The sequence below is a fragment of the Grus americana genome, chromosome 2 (assembly GCF_028858705.1).
Source record: "Grus americana isolate bGruAme1 chromosome 2, bGruAme1.mat, whole genome shotgun sequence".
In the NCBI taxonomy this organism is placed as follows: Eukaryota; Metazoa; Chordata; class Aves; order Gruiformes; family Gruidae; genus Grus; species Grus americana.
This window is the reverse complement of record NC_072853.1, coordinates 131,874,359-131,894,510: the sequence shown is the minus strand read 5'-3', so window position 1 is coordinate 131,894,510 and position 20,152 is coordinate 131,874,359. Positions and strand designations below refer to the sequence as shown.

The following is a 20,152-nucleotide window of genomic DNA, read 5'->3' as shown; positions in this document are numbered from 1 at the left end:
ACATTACTTAATTTTGTATTTATTTTCTTCTCAGCGTATTGTTACTTTGGTTTTGCTCCCTTTTTCTGTCATAGAATGGTTTGGGTTGGAAGGGACCTTAAAGATCATCTAGTTCCAACCCCCCTGCTGCGGGCAGGGACACCCTCCACTAGAAACAGTCATCTAAGAAATAATCCTATGGAAGCTAATGATAATCATTGTTAAATAGGAAAGATGTTGAATAATGTTCCTAAGTTAACTTGCTTTGCTGCAGAATACACAAACTTCCCTTTTTAAATGTATGCAACTGTGAGGAAGATCAGTTTTGTTCATATTTCCTTCTCTGCATGGTCACATTTCTATGTGTGCAGCATGATCAGAGGGCTGGAGCACCTCTCCTATGAAGTATTTGTTCAAGGACTTAAAAATTCAGTTTCCCTTCTGAAATTAACAAGATGGAGACTTTTCACTCATTGAGAACTACATTTAAAAAGCTATTTGCTTGCTTTATTTTAGGGCAGGAAGTAATGGTATATGCTTACTGTTTCTGAGGTAAGAGCAGGTTCAGCAAAAAAGTGGTATTAACATCTGAGTTAGGTTTGAAGGCATGGCCAATGTGAAAATTTGGAAAATGTTTTTCCTGTGAACTTTTATTGAGGAAAAATGGCTTTCACCCTTCCTTCAAGTTACTGGAGGAGCATTCCTTGTTATTTCTGAGATATTTAGCAGTGTAGGAATAACAACCCCATGAAACCTTATTTCATTCACATCTTTAAAAGCTTCTTGATAGGAGGTGTCACAGAAATCTTCAAAATCTTGGCTAAGAATAGGCTTAAGATTTGTAGGTGATTCCATTCTGGTGGATATGTCAAGAGTCTGCACGGCTTCTCTCTAATGAATGTTGCCTTAAAGGAGTGACTGTAGTTAGCAAAATGAAAATTTCATCTGGTTTTGCTGTCGTTCATCCTTGTTTTTTAAGCATATAAAAAAGGCCTTATCGTCTCAGACCAGTTCTTTTTTCCAAACATTAGCTTTTCCCACACTTTGTATTAAAAAGTGAAGAAGTCTAGTGGGCATCTAGGGAATAATCTATTCAGAACTGTTTTTACTAATACTAATTATCAATTTTTGTATGTGAAATGTATGCCTGTATACATATATAATTGCTGTTGAATTACTTTCAATTCCGCTGTTCTCTTTACTTGTCTAAACATGTTTTGTTGTGTTTTTTTTTAAAGCTGACAACTCCTTAGAAAAAAGTTCTTTATGCTTTTAAAATACACTATTGCAGTATCCTTTATAGAGGAGGATTTGATGTGAACTTGATGTTTAGAGGTCTTGTCTATTGAAGTAATAGAAATCATGATTGGTAACTTCATCTTTTTTTGGTTGTTGCGGTTTTTTTGTGTTTTCTTCTTTTCCTTCTTCCTCTTGAAATGCTGTCTTACCTGATAGAACTTGGTAGACAATTTGTCCCCTTTCTTCTTAGCTCTTCCAAGACAGTATACCCAGTTACTTACAAATCATACTACACTTAGCTTTTGACAAGGTTTTTGGTATTCTTTTAAGTCAGTGGAATAAAACAGATATATTTGTTCTTCTCCTTTACCGTTACACTATTATTGATATCCATTGCTTTATAGTAGTTGCTTTGGGTTTCAGGTTTAGATGCATGTATTTCAAGCTTGTTGGAGTATGTTTCTTCAGAGGATAGCATTTCTCACTGTACAGAACTGCACTCTCCTGAAAAGTCTGAAAGCAGATGTTTATTGAAGTTAGCGGGAAGACTGCACCAATTTAGCAGAATTGGGTTTTCACACAATTTTTTTTCCTTGCAGACATAGCATGTATGTATGGAAGAATTAGCATTCCGGTGAAATGCTGGTCTTTAGTATTGCACAAGTTGTCTAAAAAGTGCTAGTTTAGCCCTGTCAAATTTGGCCTTTTCAGTAGGAAAGCTATTTTTTTCTTTTCTCCTTTTTGTTTTCTGATGAACCTGTTGGATTGTGGACCCAAAATAGTCAGCATTGGCAGATCTTACACTAAGAAAATCTCACTATAAACTTCAAAATTAATTTTTTTTGTATTTTTAATATTCTAATGTGTATCTTTATAGAAAAGAAATAAATGCACCAAACAGTAGTTCAATGTATAGTGAAAACTGTCTGGTGTTTTAATTTATATGGACCCTTTTATTGCCTTAGACCCATTTATTGCCTTAGGTAACAAGCTTAATAAAATTCATGCTAAATCTTTGACATACTTGTTAAAATATTCTTGATTTGTAAACATTGTAAGTATCTTTTTATTGCATGTTGAAGCAGAAATATGCATATTACAGTATGTTGTAAAGGCCAGACCATGATATCTTAACTGTATGTAACAAATTCTTCTGCTTAGTGTTTTCTCTTTCTTTTTTTTTGTTGTGGTTTATTTTATTTTAGGTTGGTTGGAGTACCGCAAGAGATTATTACACGTTTCTTTGGTCACCTATGCCAGAAAATTATGTGGAAGGATCAACTGTTAACTGTGTGCTGACTTTTCAAGGTGAATATAAAGCAGTATCTACCTGTATTTTCCAGTCTACACAGCTTTTTAAATACTTATCTGCTCATTACAATGCTGAGGGTTGTATAACACTTCCAGACTCTTACGAACATAAATTGGAGGAGAATTTTCTGCACTTCACTGTATGAAGTTCAGTCTTATATGTCGAGGAAATTGTAAGGGAAAGTGTGTGATTTAGTATGTTTTTACATAGTAATAGACAATATTAATGACTGATAAAAAGAAGATCTGCTGGAAACTATTCAAATACGGAAAATGACTTTGTTTAATCATCAGTGGGTTTTTTTAATCTTGGCATTTCTTAATGGATTATGTCTACATTATTTTCAGTCTCTGGACTTCAAACATCATTCTAAATGTAAAGGGATTCTGTCAAAAAATAAATAATGTAGGTGATGGTTTGGTAGTTCAGAATTGTCAGAGTTGCTGAGGACCTTTTGACAGTGAAGAATTGATGAAAATGACTGAAGTTTTTAAGAAAATAATGAAGAACAAACCAGAAAATATTACACCACTGTACAAATCTATAGTATAACTGCATTTTCAACACTATGTGGAGACCAGATCCTCTCACTCCCCTTCCCAATCTCAAAAAAGATCTAGTAGAACAAATGAACAAAGTGCCACAAGGAAGATGAAAATTCAGAAATAGCTTCTGTGTAAAGACGTGGAGTTACAAAGATGACAGAGTCACACTCTTCTCATTAAATATAAAAAGGGGCAGTGGCCATGGATTGTGGCCTGGGAGGTTTATGTCTAACACTAGGAAGAATTTTTTTACCAAGAGGGAGTAGTGCAGCACTCAAACAAGTATCCCTGGTTTGTAAGGATGGAAATTCCACAGACTTGATTAGACACTGCTATGGCAGTCTCAGACTGTTGCTGATGACAGTCTTTTGAGTGGGAAGCGGGACTAGGTGACCTTCAGAACTTCCTTCTGCCAGGTTCTTCAGTCTGGAAAAGAGAAATATGGGATGTGACAGATGTCTAAAATCAGCTACCCATGGCATGAGTGGATTATCTGTTGTTCATATTTAAAGAAGTAGGAGCCGTCAATGTAAACTACCAAGTGACAGTCTCAAAATGGAGATGGGGCTATACTTGTGTAGCGCAATCAACGTGCAGAACTTTTTTGCCATAGAACACTACAAATATCAAAAATCTACAGGCATTCAAAGTTGCATATAAAAAGAACACCTTCATTAAATTTGTTTAATGCTTTTCCATTTACTAACATAACTTTATGTACCATCTTATGTTCTTTTTTACTTCCCAGAGTTGGCTTTAGTCTTTGTGTGTCTGTGTTTCTTGCTTAATATATATAGAAAAATAATAGAGTAAAATAGAAAAATAAAGTCCTGAAATGATTACTGTGTTAGCTTGTTGTCTTGCTAAAGCTGCATATAGCAGCTGCAAATAGTGATCGCTGGGATGAGTTCACTGTTCTTTCTCTTACCCAAGTCATTTTTTCTGATACTTTCAGTGATGATCATATCCACATGATATGACCATTTTGAGCTTGAAATCTGTGAAAAGTATATGTGTTCTGTAGGAACTGGAGGGAAGTCATTAGTTTCTCTTACAGTTACCAACATTCACTGAATGTATGAATTTGGATTGGACTGAAACTAAGTGACCTAGAAACCTATGACTGTACATGCCATTATCAGTCCTTTGTACTTAGAAGTTTTACCACACATAAAGAAAGCAGGTAACTCTGTCTGATTTGTTGCATTCCCTGCTGAAAGTCCACCACTTTTATAGAGCTGCCAGATTTAATTTGCATTCAGACAGTCTCCCAGTTGTGTTTGAGAAAATACTTTAGTGCTGCTGAGATGAGATCAGTAGAGCTTACAGGAGCTTAATTAACAGAGATAAATAGTAAATGTTGTACAGCATGCTTTAAATATTTTTTTTTTAATGATCAAGTAGGTGCACTGGAAGAAAGTAATTGGGAGTCTCTTCAGTACAAGTTAGATACAAGAAAAAAGACTTTAAGTAGTTTTTAAATCAGTTTGTCTGAACCGATATTAAAACTTGCTGGAGCTGCAAAGTAGATTGTTCTGAATTTGTTTCTGCATAGTGTCACCTTATTTAAGTGTTGAATCAGGTAAACTGCAACTGCAGTGCTTTATAGGAAAGTGTAGTCAGGTCCAAAAGCACAAAGCACATGCAAAAAATTGAACCTGGTAAAGTTGCAGAAGTTTTGTCATTGCATGTTACTCTGTCTTTGGTAGTATAGGTATTCCAAGGCCAAAAAATTGCTTACTCCTTGTTCTGGGACTGTGCATCAGTTATGTAATAATGTGGTCCTGATCTGGCTTCAGGGCATCTTATTACTCATAATTCTGTCTGTTTCATAAATATATAAACAGCAGCAATTACCTAATGTATGTAAGGTGATGTGTACATATAGGACCTATTACACGACACTGTTTGGGCATTTCTCTTAAAAGCTAGGAGAAATTGCTGGGGCATGAAAGTTACTAAATAGGATGACTTTTCCTTTCTGCTGTTTTGGTGACTTACCTGTGCCTTACTGAGGTAATGAGTGTGAAATTTTAAAGTCAAACATGAGCTGATAATCTATTTCCAGATGGAGACCTGTATGTTTGTGTAGAATGTTTCTTCAAATGTGAATTTATTTTGATAGGATATTATCTACCAAATGATGATGGAGAGTTTTACCAGTTCTGTTATGTGACTCATAAAGGAGAAATCCGTGGAGCAAGCACACCTTTCCAGTTTTGTACCTCTTCCCCTGTTGAAGAATTACTCACCATGGAAGATGAAGGAAACTCTGATATGTTAGTGGTGACCACAAAAGCTGGACTTCTTGAGGTTTGATTCAACAATTCTTAAAATGTGTTGGTTTTTTTTTTTTTTTTTTTTTTACATATACATATATACATACAGTCATGGGATATAATAGGAGGAAAAAACCCCTACATATGTATATGTAATGTATGTATTTTTGGCTTGTTTTCCATTATTTGATTGGAGTTTGCAGATCAAAATGAGTAAAGATTTTAAACTGGTTACAGGTATGGTATAGCACTAAGCATAGACTGGGAAACTGTAAGAGAGTAGATAGTTGTCCATCTCTCGCATCTGTACTCCCCAGCTAACTGGAGGGGGGAAAGATAGCCTTTGTGTGAAATGGTGCTTGTTGTAAGGAAAAAAAGTTAACTAACCAGTGTACTTTTATTTGTGCACAAGTGAGGAGCCCTGGAAAATAAGCTGAGTAATTGCAGGTGCCGAAGTATGTTAGAATAGCTCTTGTTTTATTTAAAGCAGTGTTCTGTGTGTCATGTTCTTTGCTAGATGGATGCGGTTAGACCTGTATGCTTACATCCAGAGTCAAGATGTTTCCATTTGCTTGTTGATATTTTGTAGGCTGAAAACTACTTAAAAAACCCCAACAAACCACAAAACCAACCAACCCCCCCCCCCCAACAAACAAACCCAACTTGATTATGTGAGTTGCTTATTGGAAAATTGCTAAATACAGTTTCCTTACCTTGACATCAGACGTTTTATCCATTTGTCAGTTGTGTCTAGGCACGTACATGCATGTATCTGATCTAGTTTTCAAAATTTAGGGATAAGAGACTTAGTACAGAGACACATCTGGGATATTATTGCTTTTCAGATATGTACTCATTATGATAAAATTAAAGAAAAATATTATTTAAAACCTTTTTTATTATCTTGGTTCATAGAATTATAGAATGGTTTGAATAGAATAGAAGGGACCTTTCAAAGTCATCTAGTGCAACCCTCCTGCAGTGAGCAGAGAAGTCTTCAACTAGATCAAGTTGCTCAAAGACCCGTCCAACCTGAGTGTGAACATTTCCAGGGATGGAGCATTGTCATGGTTTAACCACAGCAGCAACTAGGCCCCACACAGTCACTTGCTCACTCCTCTCACAGTGGGATGGGGGAGAGACTTGTAAGAGTAAAAGTGAGAAAACTTGTGGGTTGAGATAAAGACAGTTTAATAGGTAAAGCAAAAGCCACATACACAAACAAAGCTAAACAATGAATTTGTTCACTACTTCCCATCAGCCGGTGGGTGTTCAGCCATCTCCAGGAAAGCAGGGCTCCATCATGTGTAATGGTTGCTTGGGAAGACAAACACCATCACTCTGAATGACTCCCCCTTCCTCCTTCTGCTAGCTTTATATGCTGAGCATGATGTCATATGGTGTGGGATACCCCTTTGGTCAGTTGGGATCAGCTGTCCTGGCTGTGTCCCCTCTCAACTTCTTGTGCACCCCCAGTCTACTCACTGTTGGGGTGGTGTGAGAAGCAGAAAAGGCCTTGACTCTGTGTAAGCACTGCTCAGCAATAATGAAAACACTATGTTATCAACACTTTTCAGCACAAATCCAAAACATAGCCCTGTAATAGCTACTGTGAAGAAAATTAACTCTATCCCAGCCAAAACCAGCACAAGCATTTACCACCTCTCTGGGCAACCTGTTCCAGTGTTTCACCACCCTCGTTGTTTAAAAAAAAAAAAAATTTTCTTCCTCTATATCTAGTCTGACTCTATTTTAGTTTAAAACCATTACCCCTTGTGCGATCTCTGCAGGCCCTACTAAAAAGTCTGTCCCCATCTTTCTTGTAAGGCCCCTGTAAGTATTGAAACTCCACGATTCACATACCAGTCCTTACTTTTGGCTGTGTGTGTGTGAATCATTTGGGTGAAATTCCTCAAACATTGCTTTAGATGTGTGTGTCTACACTCAGCAGCCATTTTTTCACCAAGCTGTCATTATCATAATTAGCTCCTCCATAGTTGCTCTCACTTGGGAACAGTAAAGGCACTTCGCTTAAGGAAGGAAAAGTTAACTGTAGATCATGAGACTGCAAAATGTGCTGTCTAATGGTAATGTAGTCCTATTCAGTTAAAGCCATGAAACTTCGGAAATTTGGGAGTAAGAGGAAACCTGTAAAATAACCTAGCCAGAGGACACACATTTTGTGCTTCTGCTCAAACACTGGAGTAATTTGTTATCCGCTTATTTGATAGGAATGAAGGGGAGAAAAATTACCAAAAAAGAATGTTTTTGTTTTTACAGTTTAAAATTGAAAAAATAATAAAAGAAAAAGAAGAGCTATTAAAGGTAACTTCTGTTCTGGAAAAGGAAACGACACAACTAAGAGATCAAGTTGAAAGACTGGAAAAAGAACTTAACCATGAAAAGCAGAGATATGACCAACTGCAAACAGAGCAAAAGGTTAGTTGTTTAACTGATTAAAGCTGACTCATAATGTCTGTAATCCTCCTTTTTCAAGAACCAGTTAAACTGGGTGAAAATCAGCTATCAAAACCCCTCGGCAGTTAGATAGACATTTACACTAGAATAGGTCAGTTCCTATTAACCTCCTGCCACTATTCCTTTTATGTCGTAAAATGGTTAAAATATTTAAGGCTTTTGGTACCAGGCTTGGTAAGATAATCGATGACAACTGTTACCAGATGTTTGACATTTAACTGTGGAATTCATAGTGGAAAGCAGTTGGTAGTTTAAAGTTTGCTTACATTAACTCAAAATGGAGGAAGGCTTTTCAAAAAACTCCCATTAAAGAATAACTACATAGTACAGGGTATTGAAAATGGTAAAAAAATTTTGGTATTATAAGCAAGGATCAAGATTTAACAGAGAATACTACTGCCAGGGCATACAAAGAATGAAAACTAACTAGTCACTTTTCTAAAAGGCTTCACAAAGGTCTGAAGATTTTAAAAGGGAAAAGAAGCACAAACCTAAAAATTAATTTACAGTGTTAATTCATAGTGAAAATATAAATCTAGCCTATACCAAAGCAAGCTTAATTTGGAATTCTACATATGGTAAGGAGGAAATCTAATATTATAAAAAAGGCACAAAAAGATTGGATTTAATCTATGTTTAAGCTTCTGCTTTTTTAAAAAAAAACTTTTAGGAGAAGATTAAAAACATGTGGGAGGGAGGTGGTGACATGGACAAATTTGAAGTAATGAAGCCTATATAATTTAGCTGTGGACAGCAGTTAATAGGCTATTTCTGAGTACTAGTATGTATATGTCAACAGTTCTGCATGATACACCTTTAATAGAAAGGCATTTGTTGAGGGAATTTGAAACTGTTGAAACTTTGTAGTTTACTTTTGAACAATCATAATGAAATGAGCTAGAATGTTGGGTAAGGAAAAAAAACAAAGGATAAGATCTTGATTAGAAAAAAGTTTTTCCTGTAAAGGAATGATTTTAATTTCAAGTACATGGGAGAACTAATTTAAATCAATGAGAGAAGAATTAAGTAGTTGAAAGTATACATTTCATGGATTTGCAAAATCATAAACTTGGTGGATAAATCTGAATAAGCTACATAGATACCTTTCATTGTCATTTCAGGTTCTCATTTAAAAAAATGTTTGAAAGTTGTCAGTTCTAATCCATATTAGCTTTACAATGCAGTTTTAGAACAATTTGTCAAATGGGATTTTGACGACTGTCCAGCGAGGATACAGTTAGACTGTATAGGAGCAAAAATGTCTTGATACTTTCTCACACTTTCCTGTGAATTTCTGTAACCAAAAATGCTTCTGGTTTTAATATACCAGAACTTAGCAATTAGAATTTAGTTTCAGGAATGTTTTATTTTTTTATTTGTTATTGCCTTGTATTTTGTTGAAGTGATGATGCAGCGTGAAGAACTTCTTGGTTATATTTAGCTGAGCTATAAGTAGATGTCTAATCTGAGGCTGATGCAACTCTTCACTTATCTAGAATGCTATTGAAGTTTTCTAACTCATGCAATTATTTTTTGTCTCTTAAGTCTTTGACGCTGTCTTATTTTGCATCTTTTATGTTCTATTTGCTGTTTTTTTACTTTCTTAAAGAACTGAGTTGAAAAATCTCTCAATTTTTCTATATACATAAGCAGAATATAAATCCAGTGTTACTCATGAAAATTAAACAGACATCTACTAAATCAGATGCAATAAGTTCACTTTTGTGTTGTTTTGGTTTGGCTTGGGTGTTTTGGTTTTCTTTTTTTTTTTCTTTAAGTTACAGAATTATTGTTTTAACTAAGTGATTCTGTGGGCTTTTAATTTTCTTCTTTTGTTCCTAGTGTCACAGGCAGGTGGATTTTTAGTTATGTTCTAAACTTTAGATAAAAAGTGGAGTTGATGAATTTAAAATTTGTATTTTTTAAAACATTTAACTTATGTAAAGGTTTAACTATTTGGAGTTCTATAAAATTTTTTTTCAATATACTTTAGAGCATATTAGGCTAAAGAAAAACAATTAATAAAACAAAATATCCCATATAAGAAAATATAACTATTGTTATATGTACATATCATTACTTTTGCAGTTTGAGGAAGCTATAAGTGATAGAAATCTTTATTTCTGTTAAAAATAAAGCTAAGCTACATTTAACCCATGTACAATCTCTTAACACCATACTATTTTTTCCTTTTTGCAAGTACTTCCATCAAGTGCACAGATAATATTTCTGTTTGTCCAATGAGCCCTCTAAAAAACCACAATAGTACAAAGTACTGTATGTAAAAAAAAAAAAAAAAAAAGCAATTGCATGAGCAAAGGAAGTATATATCTCTATACAGACACATGCATTTGATTCAAATTGAGTGCAGAGCTCTCGATGCTGCTACTGTATTGACAACTACTATTTGTTAGCATTTGTATTGTGATAAGGGGGGCCTGGAGTTATGAACCCCTTTATACAAAACACTCATCAATCTGCCCCTTTTCTAAAAATCTTACTTAATTTCTTGTGAGCAAATAATAAGGGTATCTGAGCTCATGTCCTTGTCTTTTGATCAAATACATTATTAAGCTACCTTACGTTTTTATAATTGAATTGAACAGAACGTGGATGGTGTGGTTAGGGGTTACATAAGGACATAAGTTATCTTACTGTGGTACAGTGTAACAAATAGAAGGTGCATTAATGATGGAAAAGCTCTGAGTTCATAATATGAAAATGTTTTGTTAAAACACAGTTCTCTCAAAATCCCTTTTTTATTTGTGTTTATTTGTATGCCTTTAGGCTACCTTCCTCTTTGGTACCGATTTTTATCGGTCCTTTGTTTTCACAAATAGCTCAGGAGTAGTTTGGATCATTGAGAAATGTCTATAGAAACATTGATTTCTTAATACAGACAGGACAGTTGTTGACAGACAATGTCACTGCTATACCCCAATTAGTGTTTCCCTCCCACTCTTGATTATTTGGTCTGTCTTCCCCATCTAGTTACTCTCAGAATTCTGGGCAGTGGAACTATCGTCTCCTCTGTCTGCTTTTTTGCCTAGTTGGGATGCTTTGTAAGTGGTCCTTTAGAGGCTCTTTGGGAAAATATTAGGAAGGAACAAGCTAAAAGTAGATTCAGTCTTTTAACAACATGGCATACTAAACAATCTATTTGGGTGTAATACAGTCAGTGTTCCATGAAGTTTGAATATTGGGGTCTCTGCATGTTTTTAAGTGGTGAAAAGATTCCCATTTCTTGACTTTTAAAAACAGGTGAGTTCCTGTGTTTGTAGCACTTCAGCCTGTAATGGCCACAACAAACTACAGATTTCAGTTTGCTAACAGTGCCCTGGTTGTTCAGGAGATACACAGTGGTTTGTTACCTTCTTAGAAGATAGCCATCTCCTTTCCTACCAAAGACAGGAGAAACAAATGTGTTCAAGACATAAAGGCATAATGTGCTATTAGAGTTGTTGAAACATAGCTTCTAATGTATGTTATGGCACTCTGAGTCACTACTTGTCTCTAGAGGCTTCTATTTTTTTAGGTTTGGGTTTGTGGTCTTTTTTTTTTTTTACTGTTTTATCACATTGGAGTAAAAAAAAGAATCTGAATTTTTATTTGTATTCAACACACTAATGGTTCTGCAGATGTAGTTTTCTCAGGTTGTCATCACCACCATCACAAAAAAGTGTATTTGCAAGACACACAGCTCTGTGCTAGTCAGTGTTTGCACTCAGAGGGAGCATGCTCTCCAGCCCCACTGTTCTTAGTGCACACTTCATATGTTATGATTATTACCATTAGGTTGTGTTAATTCCCTGCCCTGCCAAAGCTTAAGATATTGTAAAACTTGGGACAAATTCAGTCTTTTTCTTTTAGATTGCTCTTTTCTTCTTCTCTTATCCAGTGGCTGCTTAACACACCCAACATGCACAATCTTTTTAAAAGACTTCTGAAAAGGGCTGTATTTTCAGTTACAGGAAAACATAGTATTCCTCTGCAGCATTTTTCATGCCAGTTAAGCAATTCATAGACTGCCGCCCCCCCCCCCCCCCATTAAATTAGCTCTTACAGAGTGTGAAGGTTTAACTTAATCTGCTACTACTCTGTGTGGGAATTCAGAGTAAATGCGAAATAATTGGAAATGTTTCAGAAATGTCAGGTCTTTTTCTTACAACCTTCTGTTAGTGTTTCAGAATTAGTTTGGTTTTACTAAGATGATGTTCCTTGATAGCATACTTTTATTTAGAATCATGCTGTACATACAGCTTGCAACTCCACTAATATAACAGCGTTAAAATAGTGATGTAATTACTCGCTATGGTTATTTTACTTAAGAAGATGACACATGGTCACCAGAACTGTTTCAGGTTGCTTTCAACATTTTAACTTTTCCTTTGGTTTCCTACTGAGACAACTTGTTCACTGCTACATACTCAAGTATGTTGAGTCACATTAGTAAGCTGCTTTTATCTGAATATATTTTACTTTTGGAAAAATTGAAGAACAATGAATCAAAAACTGTGTTTTTTATCTAGAAAATAATAATACAAATATTTCTAATCTGTATCTTACACATTATTAATATAAGTCTACATATATATATATCATACACTTGTGTAAATAAAAAGAACTCATGCTCTTCAGTCTTTGTGTTTCCAGTTTTGTGTGTACTTGAACTGTGTGTAAGTTCTCTGGCAGCAGTGCACTTGCCTACTGTTTTAATATTACTGTACTGAACCAGAGAAATGTGCAGTAGTCATCGTGTCAGTCTTTCATCGATTGCTCTTCTGACATGCTGCAGCCATTCAATTTTGTGAACACAGGTTTTGCAAGCTTCTGTAGAGAGCAGAACTTGCAAATGGTGCTTTTGCAATCATTTGTCTCCCTCTAGTGGGAAGAGAGTACTTCTGAACTGATTTCTTTAATGGTACAGTGGTGACAAGTCTTACTCCTGTGGCAGTAGTTTCCATAAATGTTTAACTTGAGGTAGAAGCAACAGATTTGCAGATTGTCTACTCATTCTTTGACGCTGTGAACATTTGAATAGTATTTCTGTTAAGACATTGGCATGAACTGAGGCAGAAGTGAATTTACTGACTTGATAAACTTGTTCTTTCATGCTTTTTGAAAGCTTAATTCCCCATTTAACTTTTGAAAAGTGGTCTAATTCATCTATCTGATAGGGACATCTATCTAAATCCACATTCTACTCACAGGTTGTACCTGCAAAGTAGCTTTATTCATTGGAGAGTTTTATTCCAGTATCAGGGATTCATTTAAGTTGGCTTTTGATGCCATTTTATGAGAGTTTCTCTGGCTAGGTAGTGACAAAATGCTGTTGGACAGTGTGATATGTCAGCAGTACAAGTGCCCAGTTCAGACTGCGTGCATAAAAGTACGTGAATCAAGTGCTTTTTCAGTGCCTCTTTACATCAAGCTATATTGATATTTTTGTATGCTGCACGTGTCAAAATCTGGGTCAGGGAGATGCGTTGTTTGGGTTGGTTGTTTGTTTGGTTTTTTTAAAAACAACCCAAAAGCAAACACCCAAAAAAACACCAAAAAACCACCCCCAACCCAGAAAGCAAAAGCACAAAAACCCCACCACACACCCCTCCCCCCCCAATTCCAAGTAAATACTGTTTTAAAGATGAAATTAAACTCTCAGAATTGCTCAGGTTGGCACCAGCAGTTACAGCACCCAAGGGTGCTGTAAACATCCTGTGAGGAGAAAATGCTGTTTGTTTTAGTGACTGTTCTGTGTATGGATATTTCTTAAACTGATTAATTTAAATTTATTACACTGGATGATTGAGCAGATTCATTTGAGAGATTCTTAAATGTTTTAGATAGGTATCCTGCCTGCACTTCAGTTCAAATTATGTATTCATGAGAATGACTGACTCTTTGCAAATGCGATAGCTTAGAGTGAAATTATAAGATGTTTTACGAAATTAACATTCTGAAATGTAAATGCATGCTGCAAAATCATAGTGTGTCTAAATACATCAGCTGTCTCCTGCAAAAACTTGCACGTCTGTAGTCTTCATGACAGTAACTGAGTGACTGATGTTACTTAGATGAACTTTTACAGAGTTAGGCCTTAGTTTTGTAGAGTTTTGATCTGCTTAATAACATTAGTTGAAGAGATTAACAGAGTTAAATTACTGCCACTGGTTTTTGGAATAGAGAGATTTCAGTGTTTTTAGAGCAGTGTTTCTCTTGCCAATCATAGTTACAAAGACAAAAGCTTGATATCATTGAGTTTATTTGGAATTGGTTTGCTGTTTTACTTCACTGAATGCTTTAATTTTATTTTAGAAAAATTGCAACTTGAGGTTTTCTTTCAGAACATACAGGCCCTGTGTTACGAGGACACTCAGATTTTGCAGTGGCTGCATGGTACTATGTGGTGTTCATCATTTGTCCTCAGAGGTCCTTTACACAGAGCATGATGTCAGCCAAGTGTTTTACATGATTCTGTTAGAGCTGCTATGATGTCAGTGGGGTAAACAAAAGGCTCCTGCAGATAATTCATCTAGATCCCCTAAATTCTCTACAGGGTACGAAGCATAATGGTTCCCCTGACATTAAATTATGTCCAGATATATACATCCAGCTGAAACTTGAAAGGTGCTGCTTTTTTTTTTTATTTTTAATTATTTTTAATAAATTGGTTTGTATTTGGTGAATTGACCTTCAGTTTCAGAGTTGCATAGCTCATTTTCAACCTTTCATTCTTTTTCATTACAATGTATGCATTCCGTAAAAAGTAAAATAAAGATTTCAGATATTTAGCCATTAATCAAAGATGAATGTTTTAGATGCGGAATGGCTTTTAAAAACTGGCTAGGGAGTTTTACATGTGATGAAAAAGGAAGATGAAGCATAAAAATCCATGCTGCCCACTGCCGTACTGCAAGATGTCACAGCTGGAAATAGTCTCGGGTTGTATTTGTCAAGTATTTTATTCTGTCTGTTGGATCTCTCTCTGCCTTAAGTATGTTTGAAAAATGTGTCGTGTATGTTGATTCACAGGAAAGGATGTCTGTACCAGTTTGCTTCCATTAACCGGACTGTACTCCGAAATGTTCTACTGCTGTTGCAAAAATCCATTAGAAGAAAGAAATAAGTAGGGAAAGCATGGTGTTCTTGATTGTTGAACATACAGATTTTTGCCATAGTTTTCTGTTATATCCTAGAAACATTATGGCTATTCCTTTCTCAAATGAAAGATGATTAGTCCTTTTGTAGCAGAAGTTTAATAAATAGATTTTAAACATGTTCAAAGGAAGAGGACAGACATGGTCTTCGCATATCCTTTAGATAGAGCTTATAATTGCTTTATGAGGTTTCAATCAGTGTATTTACGATTAGGTTACACAAACCTAAAGCAACTGCTCTGTAATTTAGAACTTTTTGATGTAAAAACTCTGTTCTGGCAGCTGTTTGTAATGCACTGTAAACACATTAGGTATAATGGCAGTTCTTTGCAGGGGGAGGAGAGTGTTTCATGAGATTACAATAAAATTATTTTTAAAATCAGTCTTCAATCTTTTGCCATTTTAGAATAGCAAAGATTTTGGTGCACCCATCTTTCTTTTCATTCCCTATCTGAAGGTATATCAGAGTTCTCAAAGTGGAGTTTTGATTCTGGGGAAGATAAATTCACTTAAACTCATTAAATTTTCCTTGTTTCATTTCACTAGTGAGACTCTTAGTAGTTACAGGAATTTTTATTTTGGTAGCTGTTTTTGTTTTGCAGCAGTGAAGCTGACTTATAAGCAATTTCTGGCTGCTTATTCTGACCCTTGTTGTGCAGTTTGCTCCCACCCCCCTCCACCCATAAAGCTGTTGCAGCTCTAGGGGGGGGGGTGGGAGGACCTGCATTTGTAACTAGATTAAAAATAACCTTAAAATCATTAAGTGCTTTTAAACCAGTTCATTGATATGATTAATGCTTTTGCAGTGCTTTTCTTTCTGTTAAGAAAGTGGAAGAAAAGGTATATTTGTGGATGTGCCAGATGAATTAGAGAAATTAAGTAAACAATAATTACAGAAAGTAATTATCATTTTGTAATAGAAATTGCACATGTAGTTGATGTGTTTATTATATTATTCCCCTTTAGACTCCTCCTAAATCACAGTCAACTTTTACCTGTAAAATAGGCTGAGCATTAATTTTAAATTTTACAGCCTCTGAAACCACTTGTAACCAGAGTGTATGGGACTAGGATTGCAGCATCTAAATTGAATTGCTAAGAATTCTGTAAAATAACAAGTTGTCTCTAAAAATTAATCCTTTTTTCTTTCAAAACTGTCGCTTTAGTCGTATCTAAACAAGTTTATTAGGTGAGAATCTGTTAAGTATGGAACTTTTACATTTTAATACCATGTCCCTTTAGAATAACTAGCAAAGCAGCATCAATTGTAATGCTGTTTGTGGAGTGAATTTTTTTCAGGCTATTAATTCCTTTTAATACATGTTACCTTTGGCAGCCTGTTTGAACTGTTTGTACAGTTTGTATATATAATGTATCAGATTAAATTCTTTTGAAGGCACTTGGGTTACAACAGTTACAGTTATACCGAAGTGGTGTTTAGAGAAAACACAGATATGCATTGAAATAGACTTTTTACTATAGTAGACTTTCAAAACAGGGGCAAGTAATTAGTCTCCACTGCACTAGGGAAGGACAAGCAGGTTTAATGTGTGTTGTTGTTGCTGCTGGTTGTACAGCAAGTTTTACTTGGAATACTGACTTTAATTAAAATATCCTGCCTTCATTACACCAAGTACATATATTTTTGGTTGAAGGAAACTGATAACTCTTAAAAAATAAAGACCTTACAAAAATGGCTGGCCATCTTCTCCAATGCTGTTTTCAAAACAGATGGTACATTCATGATCCCTTGGAATTCTTTATTATATTAAAGCATATAATAAAGCCATTTAGAGTTTAAATAGTTGTAACATGTCAGTCCTTGTTTTTTTATAGCATATGTAACAAAAATAAAAAGTCTACTTTATGTGCTGGTATAGTGTTCAGGAAGTGATTGAGTCATCAGTTACATTTGCCACCCCTCACACTCAACACCCCCTACTCCCCCCAAAAAATCATAACGCCCAAACTTCTGTTTAGTTGCTTGTAAAATCAGGGCTTAATTACACTTGCGAACAGTGTATTTTGACAATTAATGAGTAAAAACAGTCCTCATTATATTTTATTGTACTTAAAACATTGTTAGGTTGGAATCTGGCCAGTAGGTGTTCTCCGTAAACTCCGGCTGATGTGTTTCTCTTGATGTAACTGTACAGTCGTCTTGTTTTAGGGCATTAAGCTTTGTTTAAAAATGAGTAGATGAACAAGTGCTTTAATCTTGCAAATGTAGAGCAGAAAGACAACTTGTACCTTAGCATCTGCACAAACTGCAAGTCATGCTGTAGTCAGGCATGTTGGTCAGTCTGTCTTGACCTTGTTTACAGTTTGATTCATACCACTGTCGTGGTTGATACTAAGCTGAACTTTATTGAATTTTGATATCGGAATTAGTAGCATATTATCTTGGTATGTGTGTTCTACTTAAGTGTTACTAATTATTTTCTGAAGAAAATAGTATTATATTGAAAATAATGTTTTTCTGGGTTATTTAAGATGACCTGACTTTAAGTGGCCATTTAGCTGTGGTGAAGATAACATTTAGCTGTCCACTGCCTTAGAACTGCATGGACATTACTGTAATTAGATAATGAATGCGATACTTAAAAGTGGCTTCCCATCTTGCATCTGTTAGTTTTCTGACAAAGGAATCTCTTTTGGGTACTGTCATCATCCTCTGTCTCAGCTTCCAATATCCAAGACATAAATCCTGCAATTGTTTCATGAGCTTCCATGAACTTTGTGAGACCTTCCACATGTTCCAGCTAGGAGAATGTAGTGTAGTAACTAGCTGTTCATCAGGAGTTCTTCCCTTCCCCCCCTGCCCGCCCCCCCCCCCCCTTTTTTTTTTCCCCTCCTTTTCCTTCTTTTGCCTGCAGTTGTCTTAACTGTGGCTTGCTTGAGTGGTGTAACTGTCTGGTCAAATGCCAGCTCTCCTTATTTTCAAGTAAAAGAAAATACAAAGAAAAATAGAAGTTCTTTGTTTTCTAAGCTAGGCAGTTGATGGCTAGTTTGCAGAAAGGAGATAGGTAAAAACTATGAAATAGAGCTTTGCTTGTCCTATACTCTGAAGCCTTCGGTAGCCTCTGTGTAACTGAATGCTTGTGCCAAAATAAACTCCTTATATTAATATATTAACTGCACACAGCATGTTTAATATATTTTTATATATTCTATATATATGTATATATACTTGCAATGGGCTTGTCATACACTTCAAGGAAGAGAAGAAATCTAATGACCATATTTTAGCATTAATTCAAATAGCGTGTTGTAGTTCTGAAGATACGCGTTCTTAAATGACATCTTTTTACAATTTTTGAAGAATAATATTCAAGCATCAGAAGCTCTTAAAACTGAAATTGATGATTTGAAGAAGAAGCATGATGAGGCTGCTTCAAAAGTTCTCCAGCTTGAAGAAGATATCATGACTGTTACTCAAAAAGCCATTGCGAAAGAAACTGAATTAGACAGGTATTTAGTCGTTTTATTCCTTACCTTCCTTATTTTGCTGTTGTTTTTTTTTTAAACTAACAATTTTTAATGTATGCATTGGTTTTTCTGTATTAATAGTTCTATTAATTTGTCAATGTCTTAGTCTGAAGGACAAACTGAAGAAAGTGATGCTTGAGAAGGAGCAACTCGAATGTGTGTTAAAGACAGAAAAGGATGAAAAAGAACTTTATAAGGTAACTTTTTTCCTTGTACCTGTACATATTGAAATGATTTGAAATAAAGGTAGTAATGTTTTATGGAGAAGTCTGATAAATTGAATTTGTTAAGGAAAAAAGGAAGTGAGTAACTTCTGTGCACAGATTTTTAAGACAGTTATAGATGTTCTCATATAAAAATGAATGAGGAAAATAGCATCTGAATTCATCCCATGATATAAAAAGCTCTCTAACAAGCAGAATGGATTACCAATTTGTTAAAATGCAGGCATAGTAACAAAAAATAACAGACGCTAGTGAGGAAGTTCTTTAGTTATACGGTGCATCACCCAGTAACTGGTTTTCTTAACACACTTTTTCGTAAGTAAATTACTTTTTACTTTTCTAAATTCTCTCTCCAGATGGTGTTTTCTAGATCCCTATTCTTGAGTCTTGTGCATAACTCTGAGAAGCTTTAGTAGGATCTGTTGCATTGATTTTTACTAGCATAGCTGATTTCTTTTGCTTGTATTGACACATGCATATTTAAAATAAAATATAGTTTGCTGCCCCCTCCCCTTGAAAAAGGAAAAAAAAAGTCCTATCTGTTAAAACAATTAAATCCTTAGGTTGTATGAAACAAATCAACTGTATTTAAAAGATTATTTCTGTTCATAGGAAAATGTCTTTGTGGCACACAATATTGGATATGCACCAGAAGTCATAAAATCTCAAAACATCTTTCACAAGCATGGAATCCCTTTTGTAAATAAGCAACACAAATCTTCTAGTCTTTGAGTGGGCATCACTTGAGTGTGACAGTTACCCTGTACTGGGCATAATATGATAGAGTTGGTGATAGGTTTAAAAACAGCTCTAGAGTTGTTGAAGTAGTTTGCTGTCTTTGGAAATGAATATTGCTGATGTAATCCTGTTTGTTTAGATGATTGCAAGTAGATACTACTAGAAGAAAACTAAAGAGAAATTAAACTTCAAGTTATTTGTTTTTTGCTTGTCCTTAGTTGTCCAGCATTTGTGAAGAGAGAAGTGAATTCTGAATAGCTTAACTTGATGCGGACATAAACCAGAGCCATAACTTCTAGCTGTAGAGTGGAGCTGTTGTTAGATGAACAAGCTGGAAGAATTCCAGCCAGAAAAACTGAGCTGGAGGCAGTGATACTATCAAATGTTTAATTTTTCTCTTTACCTGTTCTAATCTGTCTCAGAGATGAGTTAGAGTTTAGTGAACACTTAAATGGACAGGTGAACAGTAGTTTTCATAACGTGGAAGAAGAGTTTGACATTTTTTAGCATCATTACAGATACACTTGAAGAATACAGAAATAGAAAACACCAAACTAGTAAAAGAAATCCAGACGTTTAAGAATTTGGATGCAAACAAAGAAAATATGATATCGTATTATAAAGAGGAGGTTGGCAGATTACAGCTATTTATAGCTGAAAAAGAAAATATGAAGAAAGCTTTTTTGCTCTCCTCATCAAACAAGGTAAGCAT

At 35.2% G+C, this 20,152-nt stretch overlaps 1 protein-coding gene across 4 annotated transcripts in view; it reads left to right on the top strand.

The window, feature by feature from the left end:
- The window catches only part of TAX1BP1 (Tax1 binding protein 1), a 64,205-nt gene that overhangs the window by 16,055 nt on the left and 27,998 nt on the right, over window positions 1–20,152 (top strand). For 2 of the 4 annotated variants that reach the window (XM_054814565.1, XM_054814563.1), the window contains exons 3-8: window positions 2,424–2,526; window positions 5,201–5,388; window positions 7,635–7,793; window positions 18,312–18,460; window positions 18,585–18,675; window positions 19,959–20,144. In XM_054814565.1, coding sequence (XP_054670540.1) covers window positions 2,424–2,526; window positions 5,201–5,388; window positions 7,635–7,793; window positions 18,312–18,460; window positions 18,585–18,675; window positions 19,959–20,144 — 876 coding nt within the window. The remainder of the gene's footprint in view (window positions 1–2,423; window positions 2,527–5,200; window positions 5,389–7,634; window positions 7,794–18,311; window positions 18,461–18,584; window positions 18,676–19,958; window positions 20,145–20,152) is intronic. The other 2 variants (XM_054814566.1, XM_054814564.1) reach the window with 1 other exon arrangement.